The following is an 18,914-nucleotide window of genomic DNA, read 5'->3' as shown; positions in this document are numbered from 1 at the left end:
TTCAGCTCAGGGTCAGGGCCTCGCTCGGAAATAACGACCAAGATGGCATTTCTTGCTATACCTCATGACTTCGCGGCCGAGCTGTTCAAGTCCTTATCCAGAGAGATGTTGCCTTCGGAAGAAACAGTGGCTTCACGAGCCTTCCGTTCCAGTTCTCGTTTCTCTCGAGCCCGTCTAGCTTGTTGCCGCCGGATGTTGACGGGTTGATACACCTCGTTGAAATTCATGACCACTCCCAAAAATCTCAGATCGACGTCCGGTTGGTGTGCCAAATCATACAACAGCATGCTGAGCCGCGATCGAAAATCGGCCGATAGATGCAACTGTCGTGCCCTCAGAGAATTCAGATGAGTCTCGTCGTCCCCAATGTGTATATTTTCATTGGGTGTAGCAAGTGATGAATCATTCTCTTCGACGAGGAGTTGATTGCCCCTGAGAGCTCCTGCACCTGCTACGGAGGTGGGTGTGCTGGCCCTCGAATCACCCAGGAGATCCTTTTCGGTGATACCCCATTTCCCTTGAGCAGTTCGTCGCTCTATCTTCGCACTGAACTGTTGACGTCGAGTGTACTCTGCAACACTGTACGAGTAGAGGGAGTCAATGACTTCTCGATAGGCAAGCATGCATTTCAGGATGTGGTGGACTTGGACAATAAGGCTGTCCTCTTGCTGGCCTGTTACCGGGTGCCTTTGCTGCCCGATCAACCCCTTTTTCGTAATGTTGTTCAGGTAATTGGTGTGAGCTTCGATTAGATCGTCAAGGGTGGCTTCCGGCTTGTGCAAAGCCTCTTCGAGCTTCTTCCAGCTGGCCTCAATGACCTCAAACAAAAGATAATATTGAAGCTGATTAACGAAATGAACCATCTCTGCGACAACACATCTCGACCGTTTCCAATCGTTGCCCAGTTTGTCACTAACTGCAGCAAGGACTCCTCGACCGCCCGTCATGCATCGTTTGCAGGTCGAGCTGAGGGAATACTCGACCCGTTTGATTCTCCAGAGCAGGTTAAATATCTTGAGATACTGTGTGTTGGCCCATTGAGTAATGACAACGTCACACGGGGCACTGATTTTGTATTCCAGGGTGAAACAGTCCCAGCCGATCTCGCCGCTCGACAATTCAAGCATTCGGGCATCCAATCGTCGCAGCACTTCGGCGTCGTCATACTGGGCGTTGGAGTGCCGTATGGCATGTTCCAGTTGCGACGTAAGGTTGTGTCGGTACATTGAATTCACGGGACGATCGAGATGTTGAGCCAACGACTCGATGAGGAGTTCAAAGAAGTCACCCTGGGCCAGCAACATATACTTCTTTATTGCCGTCAAGTGTGTGAACAGGCCAAATTTTGTCGACATCAGATGAGTCAATCGCGACATTGTCGTTCGGTAAGCCACATCGATTGACTGTGCGAGATTGGCCGTGTTTGCGTAGTCGAGTGACTTTGAATTTGATTTGGAATATTTGATGACCCAGTCCGAGTCTCCGCAGTTGTTGCGAATGAAGTTGAGAGATTTGCCAATCAAGAAGACCTTTCTGGAGAACTCGGACGATATGATCGACGGTACCATGCCTGAGTCGAGCTTGTATTTCTCTTCCCACACGGAAGTCGCAACGTGTCTATGATCGACCGGAGGTTGCGCAGTCGGATCGGGCTGTGTTATGAAGAATTCGTGGTATGGGTCAATCAATTCTCCATCATAGATCCAATGCCTGAGCATCTCATAAAACGGACGTGCAACATGTGCCAGAAGCTTTTCCGCAAATGACGCCACAAAGGGATCGCCATGGGATGAGGACAAGTTGTGTATGAGAGATAGCACTTGCCCTCCTCGCTTCTGCCTCGAGTCCTCGACAATCAGTTTCATCAATCGAAGGGCCATGGTGGCCTCTCTTGTCCAAATCAGACATCGCTTCAACGTGACACCAGTGAGGCGCACCACTTTCGGGTCTTTCGCATTCTGAATAGAGGCCAAAGCTTGTCGAACCTCGGTCTCCAACGAGGCGACCAGGCTCAAGTAGGAGCGTAGCTCATTGTTGATGGCGGAACGAAGGCTCTGATCAATGAGACCTCCGTCCTGACCTGCAGCATACTCTGCCAATCCCCGATAGAGCAGACAAGGCTCTGCGAGTGCATGGAGGAGAGAAAGAATGGGAACCGGCAGACTAGGGGGCAGTTTGAGAGAGCCATTGTCTGCGAATTGAAGGTGTGCGGATGACACGCCTTGTAGATTGAACGGCAAGTCACGCAGCAGATCTAATTCCGAAGGATAGATGACTCGAGGCTCCTGCTTCTGCGCGGGAGGTTTCTCTTCAACTGGTTCTTGAGTCTGTAATTGTTCCTCCTCTTTCACGGCCGGTTCAATCTGTTCATTGGCTTTTCGGGATCTGGTTGACAAGGCACGATGGCTACGGGTCGACACCTTCGGCAGTTCCGGCTCTTCTTCTCCTTCTTCATTATCATAATCTTCTTCTAGCTCCTCCTCCGCCGTAAAAGTGGTTTCGGGGGACAAGGTGCGTCGCCGCGGAATATTTGCGAGGTGCTCCGAGTCCGCAAGAGGGTTTCGAGGACGCTCAGGGAGAGACTTGTCCGACAGCTTGTAGAGGAGATACAAAATGGCCCATTTCTGGTTGAGAACGGGAATGGCGAGTAGTCTGGAATACAAATTGCTAAACCTGGCCGCTTTCTCTGGAGAGGCATTCTCTCGCAACAACTTGCGCTTGATCAAGTCTTGCGCCTGATTGGTATCTGGGGGCAGTCTGCCATCGGCTCCGAGGACGGTCTCTTTTGCATACCGAATAGCGCGTTCAATGCGGAACTCGGTATCAGTGTCGTCTTGGTCGGAAGAAAGAGCTGGAACAAGGCTTTCAAGGAGAGAGGTCAAGGTGCCCTCGATGCGGTTCAATCGTGGGTCCGCCATTGGCAGTGCGAAAAGAATGAGACCCGGGGTGCATGACAAGGAGCCTACGTCAAGGCCGCACTGACATGGAGAGAAATCGGGCAGTGTCTAGACAAGATTTCTCGCAATGCATCTCAGTCCGTTAAACAGATTAACGCGGGGTGGTTTTTGGGATAGTGGCTTTACGTGCGCCAGCGTTTGTTTTCGCATCACCAGTAGACGCGTCTGTGGCTGCTGGTGTGGCGGTCCCCGTCATCTGTGGCTGGTGAGGGCTGCAAGGCTGTGTAGTCACCGTCTTAGAGGGGCTTAGTTTACGAGTTGTTCTGGCATCGAGGGGGCGAGACGTGTACCTGCCTGGGTGCCTGCTGTGCAAGCACATTATTAGCTGATTAGGTACTCGGTAATTACTGTAAGGGGCACCTTTAGCGATGTCTCCCCGGGCCCCCCAACGTTATCCGAGAGCCCATCAGTGCCTAATTCTTACCGAGCGTAACCTGATGGAAACCCCACAGACATGGCTTCCTCTACGTACAATTATCCAACTTTCAAGTGCTTCTACCCATCCTGCGCCGCTACCCGGCCGGTTACAAGTGACAATTCTAGCATACAACATTGTATAGCGTCGGTCCTTCACATCTCTTTCCCCCGACTTCTTCAAAGCTCCCGAGACGCGCCCTGATTATTAGTCTTACATGTTTCAGCACCGCGTCGACACATTTCTTGAAACGAGCAAAACCGCTCGCCGTCCTCACCCTATTTTCAGCCTTTCTACTCCTTGTAACTTCGCCTAACACCAATCGTCTGGCGAAACACGCTCGATCAGACGCCTCCACCCACACAATGGGAAGGACGAGCCTAAAGATGAAAGACTACCGACGATCATCTCGCCGCATCTGTTCCAGATCAGATCCGGCTCATGTTCGCTCCGGATTCTGGTTCGAAGACCCCTGTGATCCTTCCTGTATCCTGAACCGAGGTGTCTGAATGGCTTTGCCACGAGGAACGTGAGTGATCTTGCGCCCTTCTTGAGCCGCCCGGAGTGCTGACATTCCCAGTGAACAGTTCGGTCATATCCCGAACACTGCCCCCGGTCAAGTCGGCCGCTGGATGACATTCCTTTCTGTCAGCTCGATATTCCGTTTGACCCAACGACTGGACAAACCATATGGACGAAGGCTGTCACGTCAGCTCACATATACGACCCTCGAGCGCTGCGGTATGCTTAAGAACGAAGGAGCGCAACCCACCGCACTGTGTTCTGAACCGTGTCTCCATCAAGTCTGGTGCTCTTTCAAACCGCCAAAGCTGTCGGATTGACCTGCAAGTATGATTGAATACATACTGCGGCCACAAGTCTCGGCCGTCCTTTTCGTTGTGGTGCTTGTTCTCCTGCTTCTATACAAGCTCCGCCAACCGAGACCAAGCCTACCCGACCTCCCTTGGCTTAATACCAAGGAAGGCGAACTGTTCACGTCCTTGCGTGCCAGACTTCGCTCGACGATCAACTACAGGGAGACGATCCATCAGGCTTATGAGCAGGTACGGCGACCTGGTTACGTCTGGGATTTTCACTTACCAGTTTGCAGTATTCGAAGAACAACAAATCGTGTATACTTGCAAAATTCGGCGGGGACGAGATTCTGCTCCCAGTGTCGTCAATAACCTGGCTCATCAATCAGCCAGATGGCGTTTTGAATGTCGACGAACCCCACAAGGATGTCCTACAGACGGAATACACGTTTGTTCATCCAGTCGTTGTCGATCAGCCACTACACCATGAGACCATCAGAAATGAGCTCACTCGCCAATTGGGAGCTCTCACCATCGACATTGTGGACGAAATAGGTGCTGCTTTTGATGAGATCTGGGGCACGGATACAACCGAGTGGAAGGAAGTCTGTCCTTTCGAAACCCTCATGCTCATTACTGCTCGAACTAGCAATCGTGTTTTTGTCGGCTTGCCCTTGTGTAGGAACAAGGCACTCTTGGAGCATGGGATCGGTTTTGCCAATGCCGTCCCTGTCGCATCGACTCTCCTGAAACTATTACCCGCATTCCTACGGCCTCTTGCTGCCGTCCTGATCGCACGACCTAACCGACGTCACACGAAATCCTTCGCCCGCCTTGTTCGACCCGAGATCGAGCGACGTCAGAGGCTTCTTGAAGGTCAGACCGGGGACATAGAGAAGAAGCTTGGTGACCCCGAACCCAACGACTTTCTGCAGTGGTCGATCCGTCGAGCTCGTGAGAGCCTACACCCTGGCGAACGCGACCCGGATATCATTGCCGAAAGACTGCTGGCTGTCAACTTTGCCGCGATCCACACCACAACGTTCAGCATCACAAATGCGGTCTTTGACCTCGTCGCCTCTGACCCATCGAAGAGATACTTGGAACACATCCGCGAAGAAGCCAGCTCCATCATTGCCGCGGATAACGGCCACTGGACTAAAGCCGGCATCGCAAAAATGTACAAAACAGATTCCGCCTTGCGGGAATCATCTCGCCTGGGCTCATTCTTGGGAGCCGGCATGATGCGTCAGGTCGTAGTGCCAGGAGGGATCACTGCACCCGACGGAACATTTTGTCCCTATGGCAGCCGTGTTGCTGTCCCAACCAATGGCGTCCACAACGACCCAAAGCTTTACCCCGATGCCGCGACGTATAACCCCTTCCGCTTCTCTGTGGAACGAGACCTATCGGCCGCAGAACCATCGGAAACCCCAAAGGACCAGAATAATCCCACTACCACCACCACCACCACCGAAGAATACATTAGGAAAGCAAACTTGTCCTTTGTCAGCACTTCCCCGATATATCATCCCTTTGGACACGGAAGACATGCCTGTCCAGGGAGGTTTCTGGCGGCGAATGAGCTGAAGCTGCTGTTGGCGTACATGGTGCAGAACTACGAGTTTGAACCTTTGCCAGAGAGGCCGGCGAGCAAGTGGATTGGGACGAGTCTAGTGCCGCCCATGACCGCGACCATCAAAGTGAGGCGGCGAAAGGTGAATGGATATGACAGCGGCGAGAAATAGGTGAAGTGGGCGGGATAGACTCGTCATCATGATTGATGTATCATACTGTCACTGCACAGTTGACTTGACACGGGGTCTCAAAAGTTCTTTTTGCTACGTTGACAAACATTAGACTGCAGGACCAGGCTTAATGTGTACTATGTATGGATCAGATACAACACAGCTGTGAAGATCGATAAGATTGATCATCAGTCCATTCATTCGAAGACCTTCTTCCTGTACTTCTGTCATGTTGTCGCCGCGATCGCAACTAGATAGTAGTTATGAACCATTGCATCTGCGCCTTGCGTAATCGCAACGTCCAGGTATCGCTCGAGGCTCGTAGTTTAGTTCATAAAGTATAGACTGCACTGCCCCATCCACCTGTTCCATAGGAATGAGTACAGGGTATCAATGTAGACTGGTTGGTCGGGTCGGGTAGATAGGTACATAGTGACAGGGCGACAAAGTCCGGAGTTGGTTCATTAGGTCTTTGGTAGACGTACCAGGGATATCCAAAGAGTACGAAGATGAAGATAGGCGGGTCTTGCAAGCAGCGCGGTTCTTTGCATCGTACTGTACTCAAAATCTGTTGTGGGATTCACTTACTTATTGCTACCTAGGCAGATAGCTGCTTGTTCCGAGTCATATCCTGAGCAACCTCTAGAAAGGCTCACCTAGGCAAGTTCATATCAAGCTGTTCATTCCAATGCGCGGGTGGATCTTGACTAGAGGGGAGGGGGAGAGGGGCAAGCAAAAACAAGGACAGGGAGTTTGGCGGGGGTATTACTGCGTAGAAAATCAAAAGTCTGCGTTCGACCCGTGCTGTCAAGTCTTGTTCAGACTTGGGCCTGGTGCCGTTCCAGGAGTGGCAGGCCACTTGCCCGTCCGTCGTGCCTTGTCGCGCCACGAAAGGACATGGTCTCTCTTCTCTTCCCAGCTCCAATCCGTGTCATAGCGTTCGTAGTCGAACCCAAAGAACTTTTCCACGGCTCCGTCTGATAACATGTCACTCACAATATCCAGTGCCGGTGTCTCGACGCCCTCTAGGTCATCGAGAAGAAGGTCGATCACTTGAAGTCTGTCCGCCAATGGCATTGCCAGACTCTTGTCGAGCTGATACGACAGCAGCAAGAACTCGGCGATGTTGTTCCGGACGCTGTCGTAGGCCACCAGGGCGGCTTTCAGAATGTCGGCGCAGAGTTGAGGGAGAGACATCTTGTAGTCGACACGGATGGCACTGCGCATGCTCGTGCTGTGCAGGATTGCTCGGAGCGAGAAGATCTTGTCCCTAGGCTCGAGGCACTCGGTGTTTTCCGCGGCGTACAGATATCCCTGTAATTCGCGGTGGCCTTCCCATTCCACATCAGACAGGTGGGAGGGGTCTTGGGCAAACTTGTGGGCGACTCTCGAGTCGTCCAACTTGGTTAACTTCCTCGTCCAGCCCTGATCGAATCGCATCACGTCGGTGAATCTATACTTTAGAAGATGCCCCCACGAGATCTTGTCCGGGCCGCAGCAAATCATTAACTCGCGGGCACAGACAATCTCGGCCACGATCCAAGTCCTCTGCCAGTAGCGACGATTCATGAACTGAGCCAGTGCGTCGTACCTGCGCCGGAACTCGGTACGGTTGGTGTCAAACAGGTTAGCTGCAGCTTCTTGAGAAATGTCGAAGAGAATCTCGCTCGAGTCAGCGTGCTCGCCCAGCCAAGCCAGCACCGTCGCGGCGTTCTGAAAAATATCGCCTATCATTTTGACCTGTTGGGCCTTCTCGTCCGGATCGTCCTGGCGGATACTAATGGCATCGACCCAGACAAGCCTGGGCTTTGTGGGGTAGCGAAAGCGTCGAAGAGCTTGGTCCAGATTCAACCGGAGGGGGACCTCGTTCCCATCCACTCGGACGGAGTTGGGCGATGTCTCGTCACCCCATGTGTAAGATATACATTCGTACTTGGGGCACGAGGGCGCGGCTATATCCACCACAACGAGCGAGGCCGCGAGAGGGTCGTCGTACGACCCTGGCTCGAGCCGCAGGAGTCTCGTAGAGGAAGAGGAGGGAAGGGTCGAATAGAGCTTCTGTGCTATCGATGGGTCGAGTCGGGCGTCTTGGAATATTGTTTCCATTTTCGGTCGACAGGTACGCGGAGCACCCTACATATGACTGTACAAGTGGCGATTAAACCTCAAGGGCGTATATAATTAAGAGGGCTGGTAGGTTGGTAGGGTCAACAGGGTCACCCTAATGTGCCTGCGCTAAGAAACTTGATGAGACGAATGATCGGTACGAGTACGAAGCAAGATGCAACTGTACGAGGTACACACTCGTAGGAAGGGTTACAAGCACAAAACCGGTGGGGCCTGCGTGTGTGTTCGCCGAGTCTCTTTGTTATCCACGTGGTTGCCTGCTCTCCACACCGCTATCACCACTACCAGTACGGAGTACGCTACCGCCAGGATGGCACCCAGACGCGGTAGTTGTTTTTGTGACTAGCGCCTGGACTTGGGGAAAAGAAAGATACCAAGTAATCAACCAGGTACTTGCCGAGGAATGATAAAGGATGCCAAATGGGTCATGCGTCCGGACGACGGGATGAGGTGTGGTGAAGGAAGTGGGGAAGGGAATTTCTGGTTCTTGCCACCGAAGGACCCAAGTTTTATGCGTGCCGCGTACAATTGCATAGCGGTTTTTTATGAATGACTGGAGAAATCAACGTCGATCTTCCTGGTACGGGTGACGGGGTATTATTATTCCAGACACGGATGAGGACGGCGCACAGATGCGGTCAGCATGAGAAGAGAAGTTGACACAATTAAGAATGTCTGGGAAAAAGAGTTCCCACTTTTGTTTTGCCAATCTCGCAATTGAACACGCAAGCCCCCCTCCTGGCAAACCTGAAAAGGTGCTCGCCCACAAGGTGTTTTGCTCAGCAACGAAAAGAAACGGAAAACGTAATCTCGTTATCACTGGTCAGTTGATCATTCCGTGTCATTTACGGGTCCGGATGTGCCAAGTCCAACGCGGCTTGGCTGATACCCAAGCCCGCTTGACTGGGACCCCCGTTCGCTTTTTGACTTTGGTGGCTGCAATCATGCTTAACAAGAGGCTTAAGCCTAAGCGGAGATGCTCCGGCATTGCTTTGCACGAGGTAAAGCCGAGGCGACTTGGGGCCTGGCCATCGCCCGTTAAAACAAGTCAATGCTGCCATCATTGTCTTCCACCAGTTTAAACAGTCCAACCTGTGAAGTGAAACCGAAAAAGTCGGCTGGGAAAGGGGCCTGTGAGAGAGAGTGGAATTTGTTCCGGATCATGGGTGGGAAAATGGGCCAGGGAGGCAGATGCCCAGAAACGGACCAAGCATTCAAGGGGGCGTCTGGGAAGCCGCCGAGACACGACATTACGCAGATGCCCAGGCGCCCAGCGGCGAGTCAGATTGGCAATTGGCACGAGGGTCGTCAAAACTAAGAACACCAAGCGAAACCCAAGAGCCACCAAGACTATTGGCGCCTTGGCTAGCGTAATGCCAAGCCTTTTGCATTGGCGATGTCGGCCTGGTGGAAGGGAAGTGTGGCTGTCACCTGGGTTGCCTGTTATTGAGAAAATATCGAGCAGAAGATACGAGTAAGTGTCACCTGGATATCTAGGCAATAATGCCAGAGACCCTCGTGTCGGCATTACCTATGGTACATCGTCGATGCGCACCTGTCGAAACAAAAGGGCGTGGTGTCCCTTCCCCTTCGCTTCCGAACCTTTCCTGATGCCAAGCCCTTGGATGGGGTGTTAGTTTGACTCAGGCTTTTTGCCCAGGGCGTCATGCCACGACAATATTTCTCCGTGCGCAAGTAATATTGGGGAGTCACTCCGAAAATTGCAAGGCCACCAGTTATTGGCCGTCAAAGGACACGGAGTCCTTTGCCAGGAAAGACCCAACAAGAATTGGGAATCAATTTCCCATTCGGTAGGCAGGCAGACGCGCTGATCCCCAACAAGGGGACGATCCTCGTGATTTGGATTTCAAGGGTAGAAGTTTAAAACGATAACTCGGTACATGGATTTTTCTTGGAGGGATTCCGTGCATCGGAGTACGACTCATCTCGTCCCCAGTTGAGTGAGAGATCGATTGAGGGCCAGAATTTCTTTTTCCCGCGGTTATCGGGCCCTCTGAATACCGGGTCTCCCTCTCCCCCTACGAAACGGTGCCCTGCTCGCTTACAGCGCCCAGCGATCGAAGGCTGGGCGCTGACCCAGTAAAGAATGGCGGTCACTGGCCCGTCTCCAGCTAGTGCTGCGGGCATTGGGTTAAGCATAAGCCTAGTGTGCAAGCTTGACCCGCTGCGGAAGTGGCATACCTGTAGGAACACCTCTCCAAGGCCCAGGGCCCAGCCAAGGGGTCCACTCGAAAGGCCAGAGTCCCTCCCACACTACGGGCTTGAACTTCTTCTATTTGTCTGCCTCTGCTCTGGGAGTCTGGTCATTTTTCACAGCTATTCTCACGCTCCCAACTTTGTTCTCACGAATCGGTGCTGCCGGCCGTGCCAGACTGTGATCTCCCCAAGACCACAGACCACGTAATATCCGACCGCGAGTCTATCCTTGACACCGCAGATATTCCCATTGGCTCCACGCCGCTCACCAAGACTTGTTTGAGTGTGCCCACTTGCCTTGTCCATGGGCCTTTCCATTCGCATTATTAGAAGCCGTCTCTCCAGCATTTCCTCGTTTTCTAACTTGGACCCTTGTCGATTTCCCAACCCCCGAGCAGTTTACGCCTAGCCTTCTCCCCCAGTCTCAAACACTGTCCAAGAGACAGTTCAGTCAACTGAGCCTCCGCTATCAAGCATCGCGACTTAACGAGAGATAACTTTTGCGCCAGGGAGAAAATAGTCAATATCTCAGAAGAAGCACGACGGGCAAGACTGGGTTGCGTCTTGCAGTTGCAGAAAGGGAGCGCGTTGGACTTTGGCAAATGGGCGCGGCGAGCTGAAGTGTCTGCGCCAAAGCATTCAGCCCGCCGCGATTGACGGAACGAGGTTCAACTTGACGATCACATACGCGACAGTGAGCGGACCCCTTCTGGGTGAACTAGTCGCTTCGGCGGAACTGGAGAAAGGGTTTTTCAGATCATACACACAATGGAGACATACAACGGGCTCGTTCGTACGCCAACAGACGCCATCATCCTCTTCGAAGCCTGCAGGTTGGGCATACTCCCTCGAGTCCAGCGGAGATTGTCAGAGAAAGAGAGACAATCCATCAGATCCGGCTCGGTCTTTGTTTGGGATGAGCGCGAAGCGGGAATGCGGCGATGGACCGATGGCAAGAGTTGGAGTGCAAGTCGTGTCTCGGGCAGCTTCTTGACTTATCGGGAAATGGAAGGCAAAAGAGGAGGAAACTCATACGTGAATACGGCCAATCGAGGCGCCAAAACCCCCGAAAATGGTCAAGACGATCCTTCGCAGTCTGGTGAGGGCGAGGAGGGACCCGACGGCTATCGGTACAAGCCTGATGGCCTGATGAAGCAGTCCTTCAGTATCACCACTTCCCAAGGCCAACACCTACATCTCATCAGCTACTACTCCCGAACACATCCAGCCTCTCAGGTCTTGCGACAGCCAAGCACCGATCCCAATCTGGCCTCGATACAACCCGCGAAAGGCATGTATCCAGAATCCACCATCAACGATCAATCAACGGTCCCTGCCGTCACTCGATCGCCCATGTTAGGGGCTCCAGGATATGTCATCTCTCCAGGTGCCCCAGGGTATCACCGCCCAAGCCCTGGTCCGCCGCAAGCATATATTCCACCCGGCTACATCCCTCACCCAGCCTACATCTACCCAATCAGTCCGATGCACACCCCTCCTCCCGGACACTATCTACAGCCATATGCTATTCAGGCCGGCTTGCCCCCTCTTGCATTCACCCCAGCGCCATATCCTCCACCACACCATCTATCACTCAGCCAAGCACCACCGTCCTCTTTCGATCAGCGTCCCTTACGAAACTCAGACTCGAGGTCGTCAATTCCTCCCCCTTTACCGCCTGCCACTTCCCCGCAGGCTCCCCTGAGCACTTACACTGTCAGCCAACCCCCTCCGCCAGTATACCAATCCAGCCCTGCTCCACCAGTCAATACGCAAGCTCCTGAAGCTGCTAGTGAAAATGCGGGCACGGGGATACAAATAGATCCGCGCTTGACCACTCCTACTACCTATGGGGCTGAAACCCAGACGAACGGCGCTAATGGCAAGAGCGAAGCAAATCAATCTGGAACGCAGACCTCTGACACCATCGCGGTGAGTGCCAGCCAGGCACCCACCATCACCGCCCTCGTACACAATATCGATACGAATGTTGCCCCGGCAGAGAAAAGCCAGAGTGAGGCCGAAGCGGACCGACAAGGCAGTACGAGTCCAGGTGGAACCAAGAACGGGGCACCACCGCAAGACATTCCCAGCGAGAAGCTAGGGTTCCGAGAGGATAAGAGAGCCCTGAGCAAGCTAGACCGCGTCTTTGCCAAGGTATAGGACGGAAAGAGACCTATTCGGGTTGTGGCATCACATTGCATTGCACGACATGCTGGGAAAAAGTCGGCGTTTCCAACCATATCGGATTTAGCGTTCGGGTCAAAAGAGGCGGCGGATATGCGATCGATTTCGAAAATGAGCACGAAGTCACGAGTTTTGATGACTGCAGTATTCGACTTTTGCCATTTGTTGTTTTTTTCTCCTATTTTCTCAAGAAAGGGTTCTGAACTGGCCGGGTCAAGTCCCGGCCGTTGATAGGGGCAATGTTTGACTTTGAAGAAGCAGGGATGGTGACGATGGATTTGCGGAGATACTTGTGCGTTAACATTAGCAGTGGCATGAGGCTCAAGCAGTAGAGTGTACTGTACGAAAATCGTATTATTTCGGTTGCGTTCGATCCAGAGTTAGTCGCCTGACATGATTTGATTCCATTAATGTGGCTCCATGTGATAATCGGAGAAAAGTCTGGGCCGAGTGACGACAAGGACCCTGCGGTTGGCAGTTGATCCACCAAATCATATCGGCATCACTCAGCATCAGTCCATCTCCAAGCACAAGTAATACTCGACCTTTTCACAATATTTGCCAGCCTCATCCTTCAATCATCAAAGCGAGTGCCCATGTCGAACGATTGCCCCTAGCAGAATTGCCCTCCTAGCTGCCTGTGAGGCAAAAGGACGAAGCCCTCGTCGCTGATATGCTGGGTGCGCAATCCTCGGCAAACTCCACCACCTTCATCAATGGTGTCGCTCTCAACGAGACTGCACTGAAGTTCTGGAATTACACGCTCTACGACAATGGCACACTGTCCAACGGCTCGCGCTGCTTTCTCGCTTTTGGCCCGCACAAACCCATCCTTTTCTCGAACGGAACGTTCGTCAATACGACCTCATGTTACACACCCATCAATCCCATTGGTGCTCGGGGCATCACCGGACTTGTCTTTGGCTCTCTCTTTGCCCTGACGATTCTGTTCTCCACGATCAACCTGAGGAAACATGGCCGCACATACCTACCTCGAGAAAGAGGGTGGAAACCGGTGGGTAGACGCTGGCCGTGGTATTGGACCTTGGCTGTCGCCGCTTGTGGCATCTTGAGCTCCTTTACCGCTGTCGACGTGGACAGAGACTACATTGTCAACACGCCCATCATCCTCCAAAGCTTCTTCCTGACCTTGATGATTCCGGTGTTGCTGGCTTGCGTTTGGGAGGCTGCGAGAAACTGGTGAGCACGACGGCATATACTCTGCTTTCAGACGCCAGAAGACTTGTGGTCGGTCTAACCTCGTGCTTAGGAGCTCATACTGCCATCGTCAATTCCAAGAGGCACAAACATATGCCTTGTCGGCTAACGCATTCCACGAAAAAGCCAATTTCTACCTTCCCTTACTCTTCTACGCCTTCGACTGCGCGGTGTTCTTCACCCTTGTTCCACGATCTTGGTCGTTTGCCCAGAAGCAACGCTCGCCCACGCAGACTCAGGGATTGGCTAGACCTGTTGCCCTCGATGCTCGATTCAAATCGGCCTCTGTCCTCGCGACAGTCTGTCTTGGACTTATTGTCTTTCGCTTGGGTTATGGCAGCAGGGCTTACAGGGCAAAAATCCCTACAACACTCTTGCTGACTATCATTTGTCTCGGCCTACGCGTTGCGTACGTTCTTGCGGGATCTTGGGTATGGGAGCTATCCCCATTTCGTCGAGACTTGAGCGTTGGCTTGTTGTACGGACTCGGATACGCACCAGCTCTTCTCATTCTTGTGCTGCTCAACATCCATGGATACATGAATGAAAATGAAGACAAGGTATTGATTGCCCTGCGCGCGTCGAGGGGTGAGGAATTGGGCGATGGTCTTGCCTTAGCCGCGCAGTCTCATCAACCTCACAGTCGCAAACCGCCAGCCTGGTGGTTCAGGTCCCAGAGCCACTCCGCATCGCCAGGTGGAGTCTTCAAAATGCCCAGCTCCTCCAGAAGACCTCCACTGGAAGAAATTTCTCATGCGACAGATACGAACCGGGCAGAACAACAAGACGAAAGTGGACACGCTTGGTGGCAGCGGCGTAGGCAAGAAGAAGACGCGAGGTACAGAAAACCAAGGCAGAGTGTGAACAGTACCAGGTCCGTCGGAAGATCTGCAGTCACAGACAGTGGCACTACGGGCATAGACTCGCGATTTACAGACACGGAAAGCTCACTGCCACCTCCACAATATCAGAGGGACACACCCTACGAATCCCGCAGAGACGGTCTGTCGCAGCCTGAGTCGTCCACCCACTCGCTACAATCGCCACCTCAGGTAGTCAGGAGTATGCTTGACGTCTGATCGATCGAGGATCACAGTCAGAATAGGCATGGAACAAGGGTGTGACCTTTCGAGTAAGAGGCTTTATAAGGAAGGCATACAGACGTTTTGACAAGTCAGAGGGATGACTGAACATTAAAAGTTGGACTGCTCAGTAGTATACGGTAAGCCATATCTCATTCTTCAGACTATTTCTGACAAGAGGGCAGTTACCGTATGGTACAACCCCAATCGATATCGCATCTTGAGCTCTGCAGAACTCTACCGCACATCCAAAGTCGCAGACACCGCATGCTGCAGACTTCTTGCTCAAAACCACGATTGTTCCAGGCTCCCAGAAGGACTGACTACCCTGAAATATTAGGATCCCAATGTTGCTTTTCGGCCCTGACCCAATCTGCACTCACAAAAGTGATGTTCGGGATTGAGGAGTTGAGGCGTTGAGGAGTTGGGAATCCAAGAAGAGTTGAGCGAATCCAGACATGGTTGATGGATATGGACTCGACGACGTAAGGGAGAAGGCTGTAGCAGGACCAAGTGCCGGGTTGGGAACGGACGGCGACAGGTTTTTGATACTGTGGTGGCTGACGTGGTCAGTGCTCATCTGGTGCAGGTAAAGTAGAATCCTCTCAAAGGACGGTGATTGAATTGGGTTACCTCGACACGATCTTCTGTGGCCGCGCCCATGGCCACATCCTACGCGGCGACGGCGGTGATGGGAGCGTGCATGAAAATGCTGAGCTGCTCTCATGGAATGAAGCTGGCTAAGGAGGAAATTGCGGTATTCCTCAAGGAAGGGAAGGCTGCTCGAATCAGGGCTGGGGGAAGACCCAGACCTTGATTCCCGACGTTCGCTGCTCGTGCATGGGTCGAATAACCCGGGCGTATTGCACATGTGCTGATCCCTAGCATGGTCTGGTAATTGTTCATACAAGGCTGAGTGAGATGATACGCGGTTTGAGCTGTAATGAGACGCCATTGCTTCGCTGCAAGGTTTTATAACATCAAAATTGTTTGAGATGTTGCACGAGAGGGGAGGGCAAATCTTTTAAGAAAGCAACAGCCTAACTGTCATGCTCGGTCAATATAAAACACATTGGCGCAAATCCTGTCGCTGACGGCCCCCGGAGTCGAATGGGTGATCGATTGGGTCCGAGCATGACATAAAGGAAAGGATGCTCGGCGTCTGACAAAAGGACAAGGCGGCGAAGATGTGATTTCTGACCTACAAAGGGCAAGTCCTCAAGGCCGTCAGCGACAGTAGCTGGACAGGCAGACTGAGCGAACAAGGCCATTCGGCTGCATCTGGCAAGTAATCATAACCCAGGCAGGGAGGAGAGGAGACTTGGCACTCAGGCGGCGCAATTACATTTATGATCAAGGACATTTTGCAGGTTTTGGAACACCTCCGTGCGTTTCTCATTTGGGAAATTGTAAAAGGTTCGCCCTCGGATCCCCCACCGGGTCGTAGGATGTGTCCGTTTTTCTAATTGAGTGGCTGAGTGGCGATTGGAATCGTGGAGTAAGATTGATGAGAAAAATAGCATGGGTGCGCATAGGCTTGGTGATGGGGTTTTTTAATCCTTTGCGCTTTGGCGAGGCTGCGGCAAGAATCCCGTCGGATAAACACTTTTACCGCATTCCGCGGGCGGACCGCGCATCCTGCTCCCCCTTTGCGCTAAATTGTTACAGCATCGTCTGCGCGACCTGCAGCTCCTCTTTGACTTTCTCATACTCTCCGGATACTCTGCGGCCTCTGCTGTTGGCTGCTGTTTGTCGCCCTCCCCCTGCGTGATGCTATGGCGTGTTTTGAAGGCGCCATGGCATCTCGGAGACAGGATCCTGCCTCGATGCTCGTCCCTTGACATTGCAAGACTTCGATATGACATTGTACCGTCCAGCATTTCCGTCCAATATCTGCACGGTCAAAGCGCACCAGCTACAGAAACTTCACCGGCCCTTGTCCGCCATGCTAGACTCTCGAACGATGCCGAGTACGTCAACGGCTTGCGAGCGGATGAATCGGTCAAAATTGCAGGCTTAGTGCGCAGTATCCGGAAGCAGAAAAAAGTCGCATTTGCCCGGATCGGAGATGGTTCGACGCTCGCGAATGTCCAAGCAGTGTTTCCCGATCCGCAGTTGGCGAAAGAGTAGGTGGATGCGCATCCAAGGAGCATGGACGAGTTCTGACACCCAGCAGCATCACCAATGGCGCCTACGTCGCCTTGGTGGGCAAGTGGGTACCGTCGAAAGGAGCTGGACAGAGCCATGAACTGCAAGTCGAAGAGATCGAGACGCTGGGTGATGGCAATACCTCTGTTCGTCTAACCGTTCCTCCTTGCGCGCCGCTGCCCCTGCTAACGGCGACAGGACAACCCCATTCAGAAGCAGTCGATGTCGACTGACTTTCTCCGAACCGTTCCTCACCTCAGAATGCGCACGGCCTTCCACTCTCTTGTTAATCGGACTCGCAGCCAATTGATCTCGGCAATTGCGTTGCATTTCTCCAACCAACCGGACCCAGTCTATCAAGTCCTTCCGCCACTGATCACCTCTTCAGACTGCGAAGGAGCGGGAGAGGCATTCACAATAGCCCCGCAGAGCCATGAACAGCTTCCCGGCACAACACCAAATACTTCTAAGGGACAAGAAAAGCTTTATTTCCGAGAGCCAAAATACCTTACTGTGTCGTCACAGCTTCATTTGGAGGCGCACGCCGCCGAGCAAGGGGATGTGTTTGCATTCTCCCCGACTTTCCGCGCCGAAGAAAGCGATACCCCGCGGCATCTGTCTGAATTTTACATGCTCGAGGTTGAGCATCGACACGTTTCTTTTCAAGAGCTGCTGTCCCGAGTGCAAAGCCTTGTGGCATACCTCACACAATCACTACAAGAGCATCGCACGGGGAAAGAGTTGGTTGAATACTACTCCGACCAGAAACACCGACCTACGGACGCGGACTTTGTGGATCTGCCAGCTCGGTGGGCTAGACTTACTGGACGGTGGCACCAGGTGGACTACACATCAGCTATGGAGGCACTGATAAAGGCGCACGAATCCAGCGATGGCACGCTTTTCGTTCACCGTCCTCAATGGAAGCAGGGATTACAACTGGAACACGAACGGTGGATCGTGGACAATCTGGCAGAGGGAAGGCCTGTTTTTGTGACGCATTATCCAAAAGAGGTCAAACCGTTCTACATGCTTCCGTCGTCGGCAACTCCACTGGAAGGTGGGGCTCAATCGGAGTCGGACGGAGACACTGTGGCCTGTTTCGACCTGCTGCTTCCCTTTGGCTACTGTGAAGCGGTTGGAGGAAGTCTCAGAGAACACCGGTTGGAGCATCTCATTCAATCGATGCGCCAAAAGGGGTTAATCAAGAGAACCGAAATATCGAATGGCGACAATGGCAACGGTTACCCGTTTCTGGAAAAGGGAGAGACTTTGGGGAACATGAGGTGGTACGCCGACCTTCGACGATTCGGAAGCAGTCCCCACGGTGGCTATGGCCTGGGATTTGACCGCCTGCTCGCATACATGACGGGTGTCAATAACTTGAGGGAGGTCGTTCCGTTCCCGAGAACGTGGGGCAGGGCAGATTGCTGAGCCGCGGGTGATGGCCGTAGCGAACACTATTGTACGAGATACAGGTACATGTAAGGGTCGAATGTACAGTGTACATTTTGGTTACAAGTCAATTCCAAGGTTGGGAATGCAGTGGAAATAAATAATAAACTTTGGCACTCTTCCTATTTTAGTAAGGGTTGATCCACATATATCCATATCGCTTGGCCTTGTTTCCCCCAACCCTCCAAAATCATCCAGACATGGCTCGACAGGAAGAACAAAAAATGCTTTTCCACCACCAATTTTTCGATTCTTGACACGAGATTTGGTCTGGAGAATCTCTTCATTTTTCTCTACCCAACGACATCAAAAAAAGCAAAAACAATCAACAATCAGGATTCCCACCTGGTCACCCACGGTAGTACTAACTGATCGGCATATGGCTTAAGTACGGCTGAGCGAACGGGAAGCCCTGTATTCCATATCCTATGGTCGATTGCGAAGGAGAATCGTTTACACTAATTAATATAATACAAACTTGTGCGTTTTACCAGCGATCCACGAGTATGCGATGTTTTTTTGTAGGTGCGGAGTTTATTCGGTAT

The 18,914-nt window shown here is 52.5% G+C and overlaps 6 protein-coding genes across 6 annotated transcripts; 4 read left to right on the top strand and 2 right to left on the bottom strand.

The window, feature by feature from the left end:
- Window positions 1–62: 62 nt before the first annotated feature.
- Window positions 63–2,918, bottom strand: AYO20_08476 (hypothetical protein; the record flags this gene model as incomplete). Its single annotated transcript, XM_022646753.1, has 1 exon — window positions 63–2,918. One exon carries the CDS (start codon window positions 2,916–2,918, stop codon window positions 63–65), a length of 2,856 nt encoding a protein of 951 aa, XP_022497301.1.
- A 1,305-nt stretch (window positions 2,919–4,223) lies between these two features.
- AYO20_08475 (hypothetical protein) lies at window positions 4,224–5,935 on the top strand (the record flags this gene model as incomplete). The annotated part of the gene is made up of 2 exons (XM_022646752.1): window positions 4,224–4,436; window positions 4,484–5,935. The coding sequence occupies 2 exons, from the start codon at window positions 4,224–4,226 to the stop codon at window positions 5,933–5,935; spliced, it is 1,665 nt and encodes a 554-aa protein (XP_022497300.1).
- An 807-nt stretch (window positions 5,936–6,742) lies between these two features.
- Window positions 6,743–8,041, bottom strand: AYO20_08474 (hypothetical protein; the record flags this gene model as incomplete). Its single annotated transcript, XM_022646751.1, has 1 exon — window positions 6,743–8,041. The coding sequence occupies one exon, from the start codon at window positions 8,039–8,041 to the stop codon at window positions 6,743–6,745; it is 1,299 nt and encodes a 432-aa protein (XP_022497299.1).
- Window positions 8,042–11,047: 3,006 nt separating this feature from the next.
- Window positions 11,048–12,442, top strand: AYO20_08473 (hypothetical protein; the record flags this gene model as incomplete). The annotated part of the gene is made up of 1 exon (XM_022646750.1): window positions 11,048–12,442. One exon carries the CDS (start codon window positions 11,048–11,050, stop codon window positions 12,440–12,442), a length of 1,395 nt encoding a protein of 464 aa, XP_022497298.1.
- Window positions 12,443–13,139: 697 nt separating this feature from the next.
- On the top strand, window positions 13,140–14,763 carry AYO20_08472 (hypothetical protein; the record flags this gene model as incomplete). The annotated part of the gene is made up of 2 exons (XM_022646749.1): window positions 13,140–13,666; window positions 13,737–14,763. 2 exons carry the CDS (start codon window positions 13,140–13,142, stop codon window positions 14,761–14,763), a joined length of 1,554 nt encoding a protein of 517 aa, XP_022497297.1.
- Window positions 14,764–16,536: 1,773 nt separating this feature from the next.
- On the top strand, window positions 16,537–18,348 carry AYO20_08471 (hypothetical protein; the record flags this gene model as incomplete). Its single annotated transcript, XM_022646748.1, has 3 exons — window positions 16,537–16,892; window positions 16,943–17,060; window positions 17,113–18,348. 3 exons carry the CDS (start codon window positions 16,537–16,539, stop codon window positions 18,346–18,348), a joined length of 1,710 nt encoding a protein of 569 aa, XP_022497296.1.
- Between the last annotated feature and the right edge of the window lie 566 nt (window positions 18,349–18,914).

The sequence above is a fragment of the Fonsecaea nubica genome (assembly GCF_001646965.1).
Source record: "Fonsecaea nubica strain CBS 269.64 chromosome Unknown Scaff67, whole genome shotgun sequence".
Lineage (NCBI taxonomy): Eukaryota > Fungi > Ascomycota > Eurotiomycetes > Chaetothyriales > Herpotrichiellaceae > Fonsecaea > Fonsecaea nubica.
Note: the sequence above shows the minus strand (reverse complement) of the source record. Positions and strands in the feature narration are given on the sequence as shown.